This window comes from Ciconia boyciana, chromosome 6, assembly GCF_034638445.1.
Source record: "Ciconia boyciana chromosome 6, ASM3463844v1, whole genome shotgun sequence".
Taxonomy (NCBI): Eukaryota; Metazoa; Chordata; class Aves; order Ciconiiformes; family Ciconiidae; genus Ciconia; species Ciconia boyciana.
The window spans coordinates 5315343-5328861 of NC_132939.1; the positions used below are offsets into that span (position 1 = coordinate 5315343).

Genomic DNA, 13519 nt, shown 5'->3' on the forward strand with positions numbered 1-13519 from the left:
CAGATTAAAGAAATTCTTCTGTATCTGGGAGGAGATAGAGCCATGCCACTACATCTGATTTAACAGTCAGGCGAAGTGCAAATAGCAGCACAAGAAGTCCCTTGTTTTCCCTTGCTCCTGCCCCTTAGTGACCATGACATTATTAAAGTCAGTGGATCTTGTGGAGTAAGTATGTTACACAGTCAAAGACGGAGCAAGAGCTTTGTACTGAGCTTAAAAGAGCAAACACAGGCTTCAGCATTTTCTAGGCTACTTGAAGGATTTAGGGTTCTTCAGGAGCCAGGTGTGCAGGGATACTGGGCGACCCTTTGTGTCTGCTGCTTCCATCGGGGATATCCTTGCAAGTCGGGGACAACAGAGGATGCAGCCGGCACTGGCCCTTTTGGTCCCTCCTCTCTCCTGTCCTGCCTGGTTCAGTTTCTGGGCCTTGTACAACCTGCACTAGCTGGTTCTGACCTTGGAGTCCTGATTTCTGCCAGTCCCGCACAGGGGATCTTTCCATCTGTCTGGGTTAGAGAGAGGATTTAATTCTAACTGATGGCACGATTACATGAACCGCCTGTTGAGATACAAAGCTAGTAGGCGAAACTAAACCAAACAGCTGGAGTGTAGACTCTTTCTTACCTCTTGCACTATATACTTCTCCTTTCATAATGTTTGATTTCACAGTCTTATTTGGTTAAATCACTAAAGAGTACTGCTGTGTTTTCTTTTTGTCTTTGGCAAAAGCTTGAATAATGGATATTATTTCACTGCTTTTTCACCAGTCTCATCCCATTTTAAGACATTTAAGCAGCTTATATTTGGCAATTGCAAAAGACAAAGCAGTATTATTTCTGTGTTTTATGAAAATTAATATCTAAACACACAGGAAGATAGAGAGGAGTAGTTGTTATATTTTGTCCATCTTCAACTGGACAAAATATTCTCCTCACGAGAAGAAAGAGCTGGTCAATTTTTTGTACCCACTTAAATGACTTATGAAACAGCTTGTACAGATCTAAGTGAATGCTTGTAATCTGTATTACCAGTTTTTTCTTCTTTTACAAAGGGTGTTATTCAAGATGTGAAAGTCGTCTTTATACCTAATGGATATATAACGCAGTGTCCTAATCTGAATCGCAGTAAGTAGCAATTTCTTTATTCTCTCTATTTTAGATTTTTCATACAAATTATTTCTTTGTTTTAAAAATAATATTTTCAGGCTTGTCGTTTTTGCATGTGCTGACTTCCAGAAGGCAAAAATTCTGTGTAAACAGATTGCATTTGATGTTCAGGTAATCAGCAGTATATCAGACTTGATTTATTTATGGGTTGTTGTGTCTTTCCTTCTCTTCCTCTCCTTTTCTTTTTACTCTTCCTTTATTGAGCATGCCCGACCTGCAGTGATTTCTTAAGTCTGGTGCAAGGAATCATGGATTTGCAAGAACTCCTGGCAAAAATGACTGCAAAAGTAGGTACCTAAGCTTCTTTGTCAATTGCCCATTTCCTTCTGTGCGAAGACCAACATGAAAGTATTTATTCCTTTTGCAATTATTCTGCATTTTCATGGTACAGCCATTTTTTTTTTCTCCTCTGCTAGTAGCCCTATCTGCAGTGGACTTATGGATATAGCTGCACGGATGTCACTTAAGCCTTATACAGTTTCTATTGTCTGCCTTATTATTTATAAGATAGTGACAAAATGCCCAGGGTCTGATTTTTTGTAAAAAGCCTTAGCATGATTTTCCTTTTCATGCTGAGGGATAAATGCAGAAACAACGGAGTGAAATCCCTCAACAACTTCCTCACCGTGTGATGCTGTCAGAGGGTGCGTGTTTGCCTGTGGGAAGTCCTGTGAAGTCTTCAGGACTGGCGTAGTCTCCTTCCTGGGAATTGAAATGAGGCCCCAAAATGGAACCGCCTGTGAAGCTGCCGGCTGTGCTGATCTTGACGTCACCTTTGATAAATGGTTTTTACCAGTGTAAAAATTAACCCAGCTCCAGGTGGTGTGGTGTGTGCTTGGTTGCTGTGGTTTGGTTTTTGTTGGTTTTGTTGGTTGGTTGGTTGGTGTGGTGTTTTTGTGTGTGTGTGTGTGTGTTTTTCTGTTTGGTTTGGTGTCCCCCCCCTTCCCCTTGGATTGTGAATAGGATGAATGGGAAGCTATAGTGTTTTGTTTTGTTTAGGGTTTTGGAGATTTTCTTTAGGCTCTGCTCCCACAATACACAGTCAACCTCTGTGTTAGCCAAGGCCCTTCAGCTAAGGCTGTGGTGAAGTTTTGGGGTAGCAAGCTGTGGTTTAGAGGTGACTGAACCCCTGATGTGTGTTAAAGGGCAATCCGTGAACACTTTTTGAGGTTAGTGTTGGTGAACCATCTGGTCTGTGGTAAAGGGCAATTAATTGTGCCATCTGAAACAGCACTTACGCGATAATTACTTACAGATTTAAGTGCAACTACAACCAACCTGTAGATGCCTTTAATCTCAATGTAGTTACCGAACAGGAATTTCAAAAAGAGGATTTGCATAGTACTGCTACTAGCATAAAAGCATTACACTTTTTACTGTGCTGCCTTGAAGTACTCTTTTCCTTCCTAATAGGAAAGGGGAAACTTTGTTTTTAGAGAGTGCGTGCATTATACTGACAATCTACTTAGCTGACGTGCTTTGGACAGGCTGACTCCGAATACAAAATGTGAAGCTTTTAGTTCACTTTGCTGCTTGTACTGTGAAAGAGAGGCAATTATTTTGAGACCTGCTGGTGGTATGAGCAAGTTCCAATTATGCACTCTGCTGAGTAACTTGCTTTCTCTGCTGTTAATTATATTTTTGCTTGCTAGTACTTTACAAGGGGAAGCAAATAACACAGTATTTGTACTGCAAAGACTCTGTGCTTCCATAAAGTGGTGCTGGGATAATCCTTCATTGCGAGTTCCTTTTCTGTTATAGCAGTGCGCTGACTGTTTCATTGCAGTTGTTACAGAAATATTGTTGTCCAGGAAAAACGCATGCAGCAGGAAAGGAAGTTAATTTGGTAGACATGCAGGGTAAAAATGGAGGGACTTGAGGGAAACATTAAGGTTTGTATCTGCCTTTTCAGTCCTAGCCACAATAGCCACAAGTGGTACTAATGTAGATACAAGTATATTGTATGGGGATGATATACGGCAAGGCAAAGAGCAAGGCTTAGAAGGGCTGTGCAGCTGCCTGCAGAGATCCTGCTTAGCAGGGCAGGTGGTCAGAGAGCGGCTTGCTGATGTACACGAGCAATGAACCCCAGCACCTGGTCCTGCACCAAGAGATGCGGAGCATGAACTTGACGTTTTGAAAAAGTGGGCCCCGTGGTTTCATGTCCGGTTTGTTGCTTTTAGGCTCCACTATACCTAGGATTTCGGTTTCTCCCTCAATCTCTGTTTGGTTACAGCTGTATTACAGCTTTGAATAGACCAGTGAATGTTGTTTGCAATGAACGTGTACGTGCGGTTTATATAATGTAAAAATATGAAGACTCAGAGCAGGGCTTGGCTGGGAAGAAAACATCAGACTAGTGGCTTCAGGCTCCAGTAATCTTGGTAGCAGTGCAAATTATGCAGTACGTAGGCAGGAGGAGAGAGTACCCTCTTTCTTGAGCTTTGCCTTAGGGTCCCGTGAGGCTAGTGCTGGCTCAGGATGGGACACAAGGGCTATATAAGGGGCCCAGCAGAGCCTTATCTATAGCAGATTGTCATGGAGTGCTACGTACAGGAGCATTTGATCATGACCTGTAACAAGCTAACCACCTTTATGTCCTCTTCCTACCTATGTCTTGTTAAGGACATAGCTTTTAAAGATGAAGAAATGCTACCTTTAAAAGTCTATTTTATTTTTGTCATCATTTGAATTACTTCTGAATCTTTCCATTATATATGTTTAATTGATTTAATTTTGGGTCCTTAGAGAGACACCATAGGTCAGAGTGTTAGAAATCTGGCTAAAATGTTAATTTGCTGCTGGAGAAAAGGATTGTGTAATATTTCAGCATTCCCAACTGCTATGCTGGAACACTGTTAGTTCTTCTTTAAATATAATGGCTAAAATAATTCATGCAACTTTAACAAACTACTGAAATCAGTCTGGTCATCTCCTGCATTTCTTTGAGTGGAATATAATTTCTTTTTGGTAAATTACGGGCCCACACTAGGGTGTGCTTTGTATTCAGATGTGCTCATTACATGAAGACTTCCAGCACAGAACTTTATACCAAATCTTTCCTTGGTTGACATCAGAAAGGTTAAAGCTTGAGTTTGATTAAAACCAAGAAAAATCAAGCGCTTGAATTAATTGATGGACTAGTTAACCTGGTTTGTTTACATCATGGATTTATATGGCCATGAATACTTTTATGATTAACAAAATTTTCCATGTAAATTTTGACAGTTTTGGGGGTTTTTTTTATATTTTTGTTATTAATTTTGCCAGAAACAATACTTTTTTTAACAGAAATCTGTCATCTTTCAGTTACTTGTATGGGCGGAGGAGAAGCAAGGAAAGTGTATTAAATAAGTTTTGTGAGTAATAGCTAGCCGTATATTCCTGAATGTTAAGAACTTAGGATTTGGTTAGTATATGGAAAATGTTTGGCATGGTGTGGGCTTCTTCTCCTTCATTAGTTTATTTCTATTCATAACCTAAAAAAATGTTTGAAGCTTGAGAATTTTCTCCTGATGTTTTAAATGCTCAACAAATCTAGTTGTGTGCATTTGGCAACATTTGGAAGGATATTTCAGCTGATTTTAAAGAATTCATTGTTTTACTGAGCTTACATTTTTTCAATTAAGGCTTGAAGTTTAGAAACAAATGGTATATTTCCGGTCACTCTAGTGTAGCAGGTAACAGTTAAATGTTGTTTCTGAATGGATTCTGTGGGCTGCGATACATTCATTGATCTCTGTGTATTGGAGGGTTTGTTGTTGCATGTCTTCTTTCTGATGATCTACTTGATTGATCTACTATGTTTAAAGATATTTCTTAGAACAGGAGGTAAATGATATTTAAGTAAATAAAACTTATCAAGATAATGCAAATGACAGAAAGTTAATAAATTGAAAATATTTATTTCCTTAGTTTTCTTCATTTTCTAGGGAATAATTTCTAGGACAAAGGACAAGTACCACTATCAAATCTGGGTATTTCTAAAGTCCTTTCTCTCCAAAATTTGTATAGCCCATTTATATGGGAATGTTTATTTAAAAAAAAATAAAGAGGTGTAAATAAAGTAGAAGTGTAAGACAAATCAAATACCTTTTAACAAAACTTAATATATTTTATATACTGTAAATATAATGACTAAATATAATGACCTGAAAAGGGTTTCTGCTGAAAACAAGCAGCTCAGTAAGAGGATAGTTTTGCCTCTAAAATGTGAAAAGCAGTTTTGAAGTCACCAGATCATGCTGAGTCTGGGCGAGATGAGTATCAATCCCCTATTATCCCAGAATAACAACTCCAGAAATAAAGAGCTTTTATTCAGGGCTTTCTCTCATGAGGACTGCAGAGGAAAAAAAAAAAAATCACAGAAATTTGCCTAGTATTTCTTTTCTTTTTCTTCCCCTAAATGTGTTGCTCTTTTACTGGCGGGAATGAAAAAGGATATATTAGAATACTTTCATTTAAAGTGGATGGAATTTTAGAGGATGGAAATATATGAAATTCAGGTATATGCCATTATGTAAAAAATAGTATAGCACTGTGCATTCTTTTTTAAATAAAATTTGCTACTATTAAAATGTAGCAACATATAACGCAGGAAAATAGCATCGTATTTATAACAGAATAGAGTATGCATTCATCTTGTTTTGTGCCAGATTTAGGTAGCCTTGCTATCTGCAGTGGCTTCAGTGTGATGGCTTATATGCATAAAACAAATGTGAATGGAAAAAAAATCAAGACCTTGAGAAACTCTCATCCAACAGGCACCAGGGTAATTTTTAGAGCAATGGCAGTCTGAGGCCTGAAGAATGCACATATTTACTTCTAAATATTAAGTCAGTATTTATTTATTTTTAGTGTTAGTAAACAGGAAAGTAATTTTGAGTGCTCTTAGGGATTAGAGATGATGGCACTAGGTACAAGGTGTGCATAAACAGGAGTTGTTCCCCTCTGGAGGATGATAAGATGGTACCCTGTAGGAAGGGGAGGTCTGTGCTATGGCTTGGGAGAGGGCAGTTCAAAAAACCTTTTCCTTTTCTGCTGCTACATGAACAAGCATTGTCCCCACTTATTTTTGCATAGTATCTCATCAGTAAACATAGCAATTGCTAGAATACATATGTAATACTTGGAAAAGATGCATCAGTTTTAGCTTCTTGATACGCATTTTAGTAGTTGGAATTGAGGAGGTAACGGGAACAGCAAGGAGTGTTAAGAGGCAGCTGCCAGCCCAGGGTTTACTCCAGGAGCATGGCTTCCCCATTAATCACTGTCTAGGAATATTTTGTACTACACTGAATTAAAATGCTTTCTTCCCCCTCTAAGTCTCACTTGCTATTATAAGTTTAAGACCTTTCTAAAAGTCAGAAAGTATTAGTCTGGCTGATGCTTAATGGTGATGAGATGGGGATGATTAGGAAAAGTCAGTCTGCCAGTCTTCATGCTTTTGATTTGTAATCAGGTTGATGAGCAATTAAGAATTTTTTTAAAAAACAATTGCAGTTTGTGTACTTTTGGTAGTGCCCGGACGTTCCTGAGGGGATCTTAGTGGGGTTTGTTACAGTACAAGAGGCAGTTGCATGAGTCATAAACTGTTGTCAGTTGGCATGGATAGCTCCATCAAAGTCCGAGGAGTAGCGTTAGTTTATACCTGCTGACATCCTGGTTCAGTGTTTTGAAGGTTGTAGTCAAAATTGGTTCGGCTAAAAATAAGTATACTGCCTTCTCATATTTGCTTTTTTAAATCATGTGTTTGAATTGCAGAAATCTCATCAAGTTACTTTCATTTATAGTTAAATTATGCAGAAACAAGACTGAGTCAATTGGAAGACTGTCACTGTGAGAAGACTTGTCAAGTAAATGGATTGATCTATAGAGACAAAGACTCATGGGTTGAAGATGATCACTGCAGGAATTGCACTTGCAAAGTAAGAATTTCTAAAGAGTTTAAGGAGTAGGACCTAATTGAAATGTGAAAATGGTCCTTGAATATGTAATGTTAACTCTGAGAATTATTGTTTTTAGTATGCATCTAGTGGCAGTATGAACAATAGGAAGAGAGATGGTAAAATAAGTAAAAATTTGACATTGCTTATGTGCAAGCTCATAAATAAAATCTGTTTTCCCTTGACAATGCTCTCTTATTTGTTCTACTTATGTCTGTGAGGACTTTACAGTTTTGGGGTGAAAGCGTGGCATTGTCTGTGTTTGGTTTGGAATTGTTTTCACTGCAGTAGTTTTTTCAAAAAGGAAGCATTATCTTAATAGTATTCATAGATGCTTAGTTGCATCTTGCATGGTAACAACATGCAGATTCTGTTTTCAGTGTTTATCACTGAAAAATCGAGGAACGGAAGAGAATTAGTATGTAAATCTTGTCTCATTGAAATTATTTGATATATATCTGAAGAGAGTCTTTGTTTGCTCAAGAAAATAGAAAACTGATTGTTAAAAATCTCAAAGGTGATTGGCACAGCCTGCAGAAAGTGATGCTTATGTTCTTGTAAAGATGAGCTTAGGTTTTCCACTTAATGCGCTTTGCTCAGAGAAAGTGGGGTAAAAACAGTAATATATATCAAAATGGGGTGGTTCACCTTCAGAAGCATTTTGATTCAAGTTTGTAGTTGGATAGGATTAAACTTGTTGCTGAAGGATGGGTCTGCAATCCACAACACTATTTTCATTTACTTGAATAGTTTTCTGCCTTCTGTGTTTTGTATAAAAGACTCACTAATTACAACAGTCGTAGTTGAATTTTGTCTTAAAAACCTTTGCTTAGAGTGGAGTTGTGGAGTGCCGAAGGATGTCCTGTCCCCCTCTCGATTGTCCTCCTGATGCTCTCCCAGTGCATGTGGAAAGCCAGTGCTGCAAAATATGCAAAGGTAAGTACGTCACACAGACCTTTTAGTTTCACCCTCTATTTAAGCAGAGTTAAATTTGTCCTGAAAGCAGGCACATTTTATAATGACTTTCATAGGTCCTGGTAATTCAGGTAACGTGTCTCAGTGGCAAACTTGATTTAAGAAGAAGATAAATAATTGCTGAGAAACGAACAAGCATTGCAAATTTCTAAGATTCTCTTTTTACTGATTGTCAGTGTAAAATTACTCATCGACTTTTTTGGGGCTGGGAAGCCTTAGTTGGCTTCGGCTTGTATCTCCTGTTGGTGTTGAGGAGCATCAAGCCTATGGTCTGAACTTTCTGTAGCGATGAGTAATAAACTGAGCTGTTAGCTTTTTGCCTATCTTTTATTTTGGGTTGGAAGCTTGTTCTTTAAAACAAACATGACAGAATTTCAGACCTTGAGTTAGTATCACTGTGTGGAGAGATAGTTTGCTGTAATTAATTTCAAAATAAATTTATGAGAAGAAAGAAAAAGAAGTAAATGTTGTGATCAGTGTTATTGTCAGCTTTCAGTTCCTTCTTCTGGAAATGAAAGATATAAGTAACATTTCTGGAAAGAATGTTCAATATTTGTTGCCTTAATGGTAGTACAAGGGACAAAGACAATTTATATATGGAAATTTGAGCTGAATACTGATGCCAGTCTTACCTTAAGAAGCACAAATTATCTCCCCCCCCCACCCCCCTTTTCTTGGAGACTAGTAAACTTCATGCATGAGTTTTTCAATAATTCATAAGACATGGATGTTGAAAAGATTTATTAGGAAAATCATAACACTTTTTTTAGCATTCTGTCACCTTTCTTCAGTCACTGAATTCATTAGTCCCACGGACAAACGTCCTTTAGCTGTGATCTTGCACTTGCTCTTGTTTACTCATGTCACCTAATTTCTCTCAGCTATATGTCGGCATGAGTATTCTGCTTCCTAAAAGATGTTTATGAACAGAGTATTTGGCTGGTAAAGTGGCTATGCTGGCCTGTATTTTTTGTCTCAAAATATTTTTATTTCTAAAGTTGAGAGTCTAGAAAGTTCGTTCACGAAACTGGATGCTGCTGACATGCATGCATGCACAAGGGTCAGAATCTGACACACGGGAATTGCAAGGCACAAAATTGTAGATTCAACATAAATCCCCCTGAGTAAACTGTGTTCCTGTTATTTGTAATGAAAAGATGAACAATCAAACTTGCCTTTTGTCAGTGATTGGCACAAACTTGACTCGTTATTCTGACAAGAACTCGGCATGTCAGTCAATGGGAAGAGATGTATGGAAGTTGATTGAAATTGATTGTAAATGCCAGCTCCTTGACAGAATGATGTGCTAGGGCCACAGTCAGTCACTTTTGGGTAGATGATAGTAATTGCTGTGGCTTTCTGAAGAGCTGCACCGCAGGTGTTAATTTCTCCGTGCTTTTCCTGTTTAGCTCTGATAGAATCATCAGTTGTAATTTGCTGTCTCTAGGGATTATTGAATGGCTGGATTATTGAACAGTTTCCTGTTTTTGCTGAGGGTTAACAAACAAAGTAGCTCTAATGTCTGATATGTTAAGGGTTTTAAAAATGAGGCGGTTCTGTTTTGATCCCTGCCATCTTATGTTGGCCTTCCAACTAATATTTGACAAAAGACTATAATTTGGTTTAAAATAGCATCATTTTTCTGAGTTGTGCATTAACTTGCTTTCTGGTGTGTCCATTCTGTTGTTAAAAACAGTCATGTCAGGAGAACAGACAGAAAGAAAATGGAAATTTCTCTAAGTCATCTTCTCCCAAAAATAGTTACTGGGACTCCTGATTTAAACAAAGCTTCCTGATCTGAAGTTTTCTTCAGAAGTGAGATCACAACAACTCGGGCATAAAAACTAGGGCAGCTTTAGAAAAATGAAGAAAACTAGGATACCGAAAGGAAGAAGCCTGTTTTTTAAATGCATTGTTGATGATGGAAACTGAGTTGTTCTGAAAATCTTATGCTTTTTCTTTTTTTTAAAGAAATGAGCATTTTCAAGAGTGTAAGTTGAAACAAAAGGTCCTTAGAAGCAAATTTATGTCTGAAGGTTTACGAAGATCCATCTAGCAGTCCTTTATGTTTAAAATTTGGGGATCAAACTGGCTATGACAGTTGCTGCTGTGGAATACTCCTGTTGGTATCACCTGTAAGGGGTACACACACGCACCTGAAGTGCTTGCTTCCCTTACCTTGGTATTCAGGAGAGGAATTGAGGTAAAACAGTTACTAGACAGTCTGTGACTTCTTTTTTTTAAGAACAAAGTACTTTGAACACTTTCACCATGCATGTGCCTTGACTCGGGAAACTTTTAAGGCTTTGTTCAAGTTGCAACATAGGATTCGTACCTTTGAGCTCTCCTTTCAGTGTCATAGGTCAGACTGGTGTTGGTCAAGTGCAGAGAGAGCTGAAACACCACAACAAAAAGTTATTTTATCAGTGTTTAACATTGATCTTGTTAGTAATGTAGAGTGCCTTTACAATGGATACTTGATTTGTGTAAGATCATAGTTGTCCAACTGTTCTCTTTAATTAATGGATTTACTAGCCTCCTCTGGAATTGAAATTTAGACAGCTAGTTCCAAGAAGACTGTGATAGTTCTGGTAATACTTGACTGAGCTGTGTGCTACTGTGGCCTTGCTGGAGGTGACCTTCTTCACGGTGGCAGTAGTCTTAAACTAAGCTAGTTGTCTCTGCCTTGAAATGAATGAGGGGTGCTCAAGTGTTCTGGTTTGGTTGTGGAGCTGGTTATCTTTAGCAGAAGGGTCAAAATTTCAGGCAGGAATTTTTTAGTAGAGGCTTTCAGTTTCCTGGGAAATCTGCTTATTTCACGTGTATTTTAAGAATATTTTTCTGAAAAAGATTGTTACAGTTTGTTGATTCAGTAGAGTCATTCGCTGCATCTAATCCATTTTTGCAGTGCTCCAGCAAGTTGAAGAGTTCACCTTTGTGCCCACAAAAAATCTGAAGGTTTAATTGAAATCTGTGCTTATATTATTCTCTTTTAATGAGAATAATACACTAATAAATGTCTCCAGCTCTTGAAGTGAGTCATGAAGACCTCTAGTAACACAAATACTGTAACTAATCTACAGAATGTCACTAATGAAAATATTTTCTATCAAATACTAATGAGTTTGGTCCAGTATGTATTGTCTTATGTTCTTATCCCTCCTCTTTAGTTTGGGTGAAGGTGCTACTTGCTCTTAAAATGGATTTATTGTTAGCTACATTATTTGTATTTATGTATAATACTGACTTCTGATGAAAGCAAAATGCATCATATTCTTATCGTATCCATATTTTTCAGTTTGTGTGAATACCGGTTTTCCTTTTGTGTTATACTTTGCATTTGTGTACTATTTAAATACTCACTTTATTTATTTATTTTTAATCTCCCTCCTTCTCCTCTCAAATTACAGCAAAGTGTATTTATGGAGGCAAAGTGCTAGCAGAAGGTCAACGAGTGTTAACCAAGAGCTGCAGGGAATGTCGAGTAAGTTTCAGTTGTATAAACTTTTCCTGATTTTAAATGAATGTGAGGGGTTCAAAAGTGACGATGATAAGTTAGTGCATTTCTTTAGGCTTCCTTCATGCAAATGTGACATCTCTTGTCTTGAAAAGGTGACCTTGAAGTCAGTGAAAGCCACAAATACGAAAACAATGCAGGAATATGACCCTTGCAGGGTAATAAAAACATGGGCAAAATGACTTGGAGGGATGTTTTCTCTTTTATCTCCTGCTTTCATGAGCTCTACAAAAAGGCAGCAGCATCTTGAGCCAGTTACTTATTTCAGCTAAATTGTGAAAATTTGAAGCAACCTGGCTTATATCGTTCGAGTTACTCTAGATTTACCCTAGTATTATTTAAACTATATGTAGCCCTGCTAATAATTGAGGTAAATTACTAAGTATTGGACTGGACTGGGGTCTTTCTTGGCAAGTTCATAACACTTAGTCAACTACAGTCAGTATTTAAAGAACATAGGTAAGTGGAGGCTGTGTTAGATAGGAACATTCAGGGAGTGTTAGTGAAATAAGAGTGCTACACGGTGTGTAAGCGTGGCAGAAACCACGCTTTGTGGTTGTTGTCTAGACTAGCCGTAGAAGAAGAGAGTGGTAGTAGATGATTGTAAAAGGTCTATTGCTCTGCTGAGACATGTACTTGTTGTGAGTATGTGTGCATTTTAAATATGATTTAGCACTTCAGAAAGGCGCAGCTATTTTAAACACATTTGCTCTCACATGTAATTTTCAAGTATTTTTGTTTTTACATCTTGTTGAATTTGTAGAGGGGGAAGGGTGATAAAGGGGAGGCTTACAAATGTTATTGACAGATCAGTATGCTAGAACAATTATGAAAAACATTTGGAAAAGATTACAATGATCTTGTTATTGTTGTGCTTGTAGCTGAGTGTACAGAGTAGCAATTTTATGTTCGCTAATGGAAATGGACAATAACTGGTTGCAGATGTTGTGAAAGTAGCTTGTTATGCAGAATTACTTTGCTGCTGTTAGTGTTTAGCTGTATAGGGGTGCTCAACATTGTATATACAAATATGTGGGCAAGGTCATTGCCTTGAAGACAGACTAAGGTGCCTGTTATTTATCATATGACATAAATGTTTATTTGGGAGGGAAAGTGCTTATATGAAATAAGATGCGAACAGGAGGATTTTCACATTAAAGTGAAACCAGAGAGAGCGATCTGAATTATGTCAGTGGAACTTCTCTGCACTATAAATAAGGGCGTTATATTCATTGTTATGAATGTGATAATACATTCATGAAGATTAAAAGCAAATACTGACCATCAAATATCTGTCATATTAGAAATGACTAAAATAATGATGCAAAGAGCTTTTGCATTTTACGTTGAAGGAAATTGATATGTCAATGATAATTGCAGTAACGTTGCAGTTTGTGTTATTTACATCTTAATGGAGAGTATTGTTAAGTATTTGAAACAGCATATGTGAATGCAATACCATCAAAAAAATGAGTCCACGTTGGGGGAACAAAAAAAAGGTATTTCCACAACTGTGTTTCAAGAAGACATTAAACCTCACTGGCAAAGCTTGTCATTCTGAACTGAGAGAGTTTTAAGTGGGTGCTTACCTCTGCTTCTATGAGATGATGCGTCTCCAGACAGGAAGTTCATGCAATGTGTCTTCAGCATGACCTCTTAAAAGCTGTAAGCAAAGCACCTCCTTATTTACCGCCTCAGTTAGGAATGCTTACTAGATGAAGGATAAATGGCGAAGAGTCAGACTGTGGCTGTACTCATCGTGTTCTATCCCATGCGGGCCTACTGGTGGAAAAGGTGTTGTATGAATAAAGGAAGGGCTTTGTGCTAGGGAAAGGACTATAAAAAAATTTAATATGGTTTAATTTCCAGACTTGAAGAACAGACATCAAGTTTGAAAAGCTGTTGATCCATGAAGG

General features: G+C 37.7%; 1 protein-coding gene across 1 annotated transcript in view; it reads left to right on the forward strand.

Moving 5' to 3' along the window:
- The window catches only part of NELL1 (neural EGFL like 1), a 297430-nt gene that overhangs the window by 65113 nt on the left and 218798 nt on the right, over positions 1-13519 (forward strand). Inside the window, exons 6-10 of the mRNA XM_072864686.1 lie at positions 1052-1124; positions 1371-1453; positions 6959-7093; positions 7945-8047; positions 11497-11570. Of these exons, the coding sequence (XP_072720787.1) occupies positions 1052-1124; positions 1371-1453; positions 6959-7093; positions 7945-8047; positions 11497-11570 (468 nt within the window). The remainder of the gene's footprint in view (positions 1-1051; positions 1125-1370; positions 1454-6958; positions 7094-7944; positions 8048-11496; positions 11571-13519) is intronic.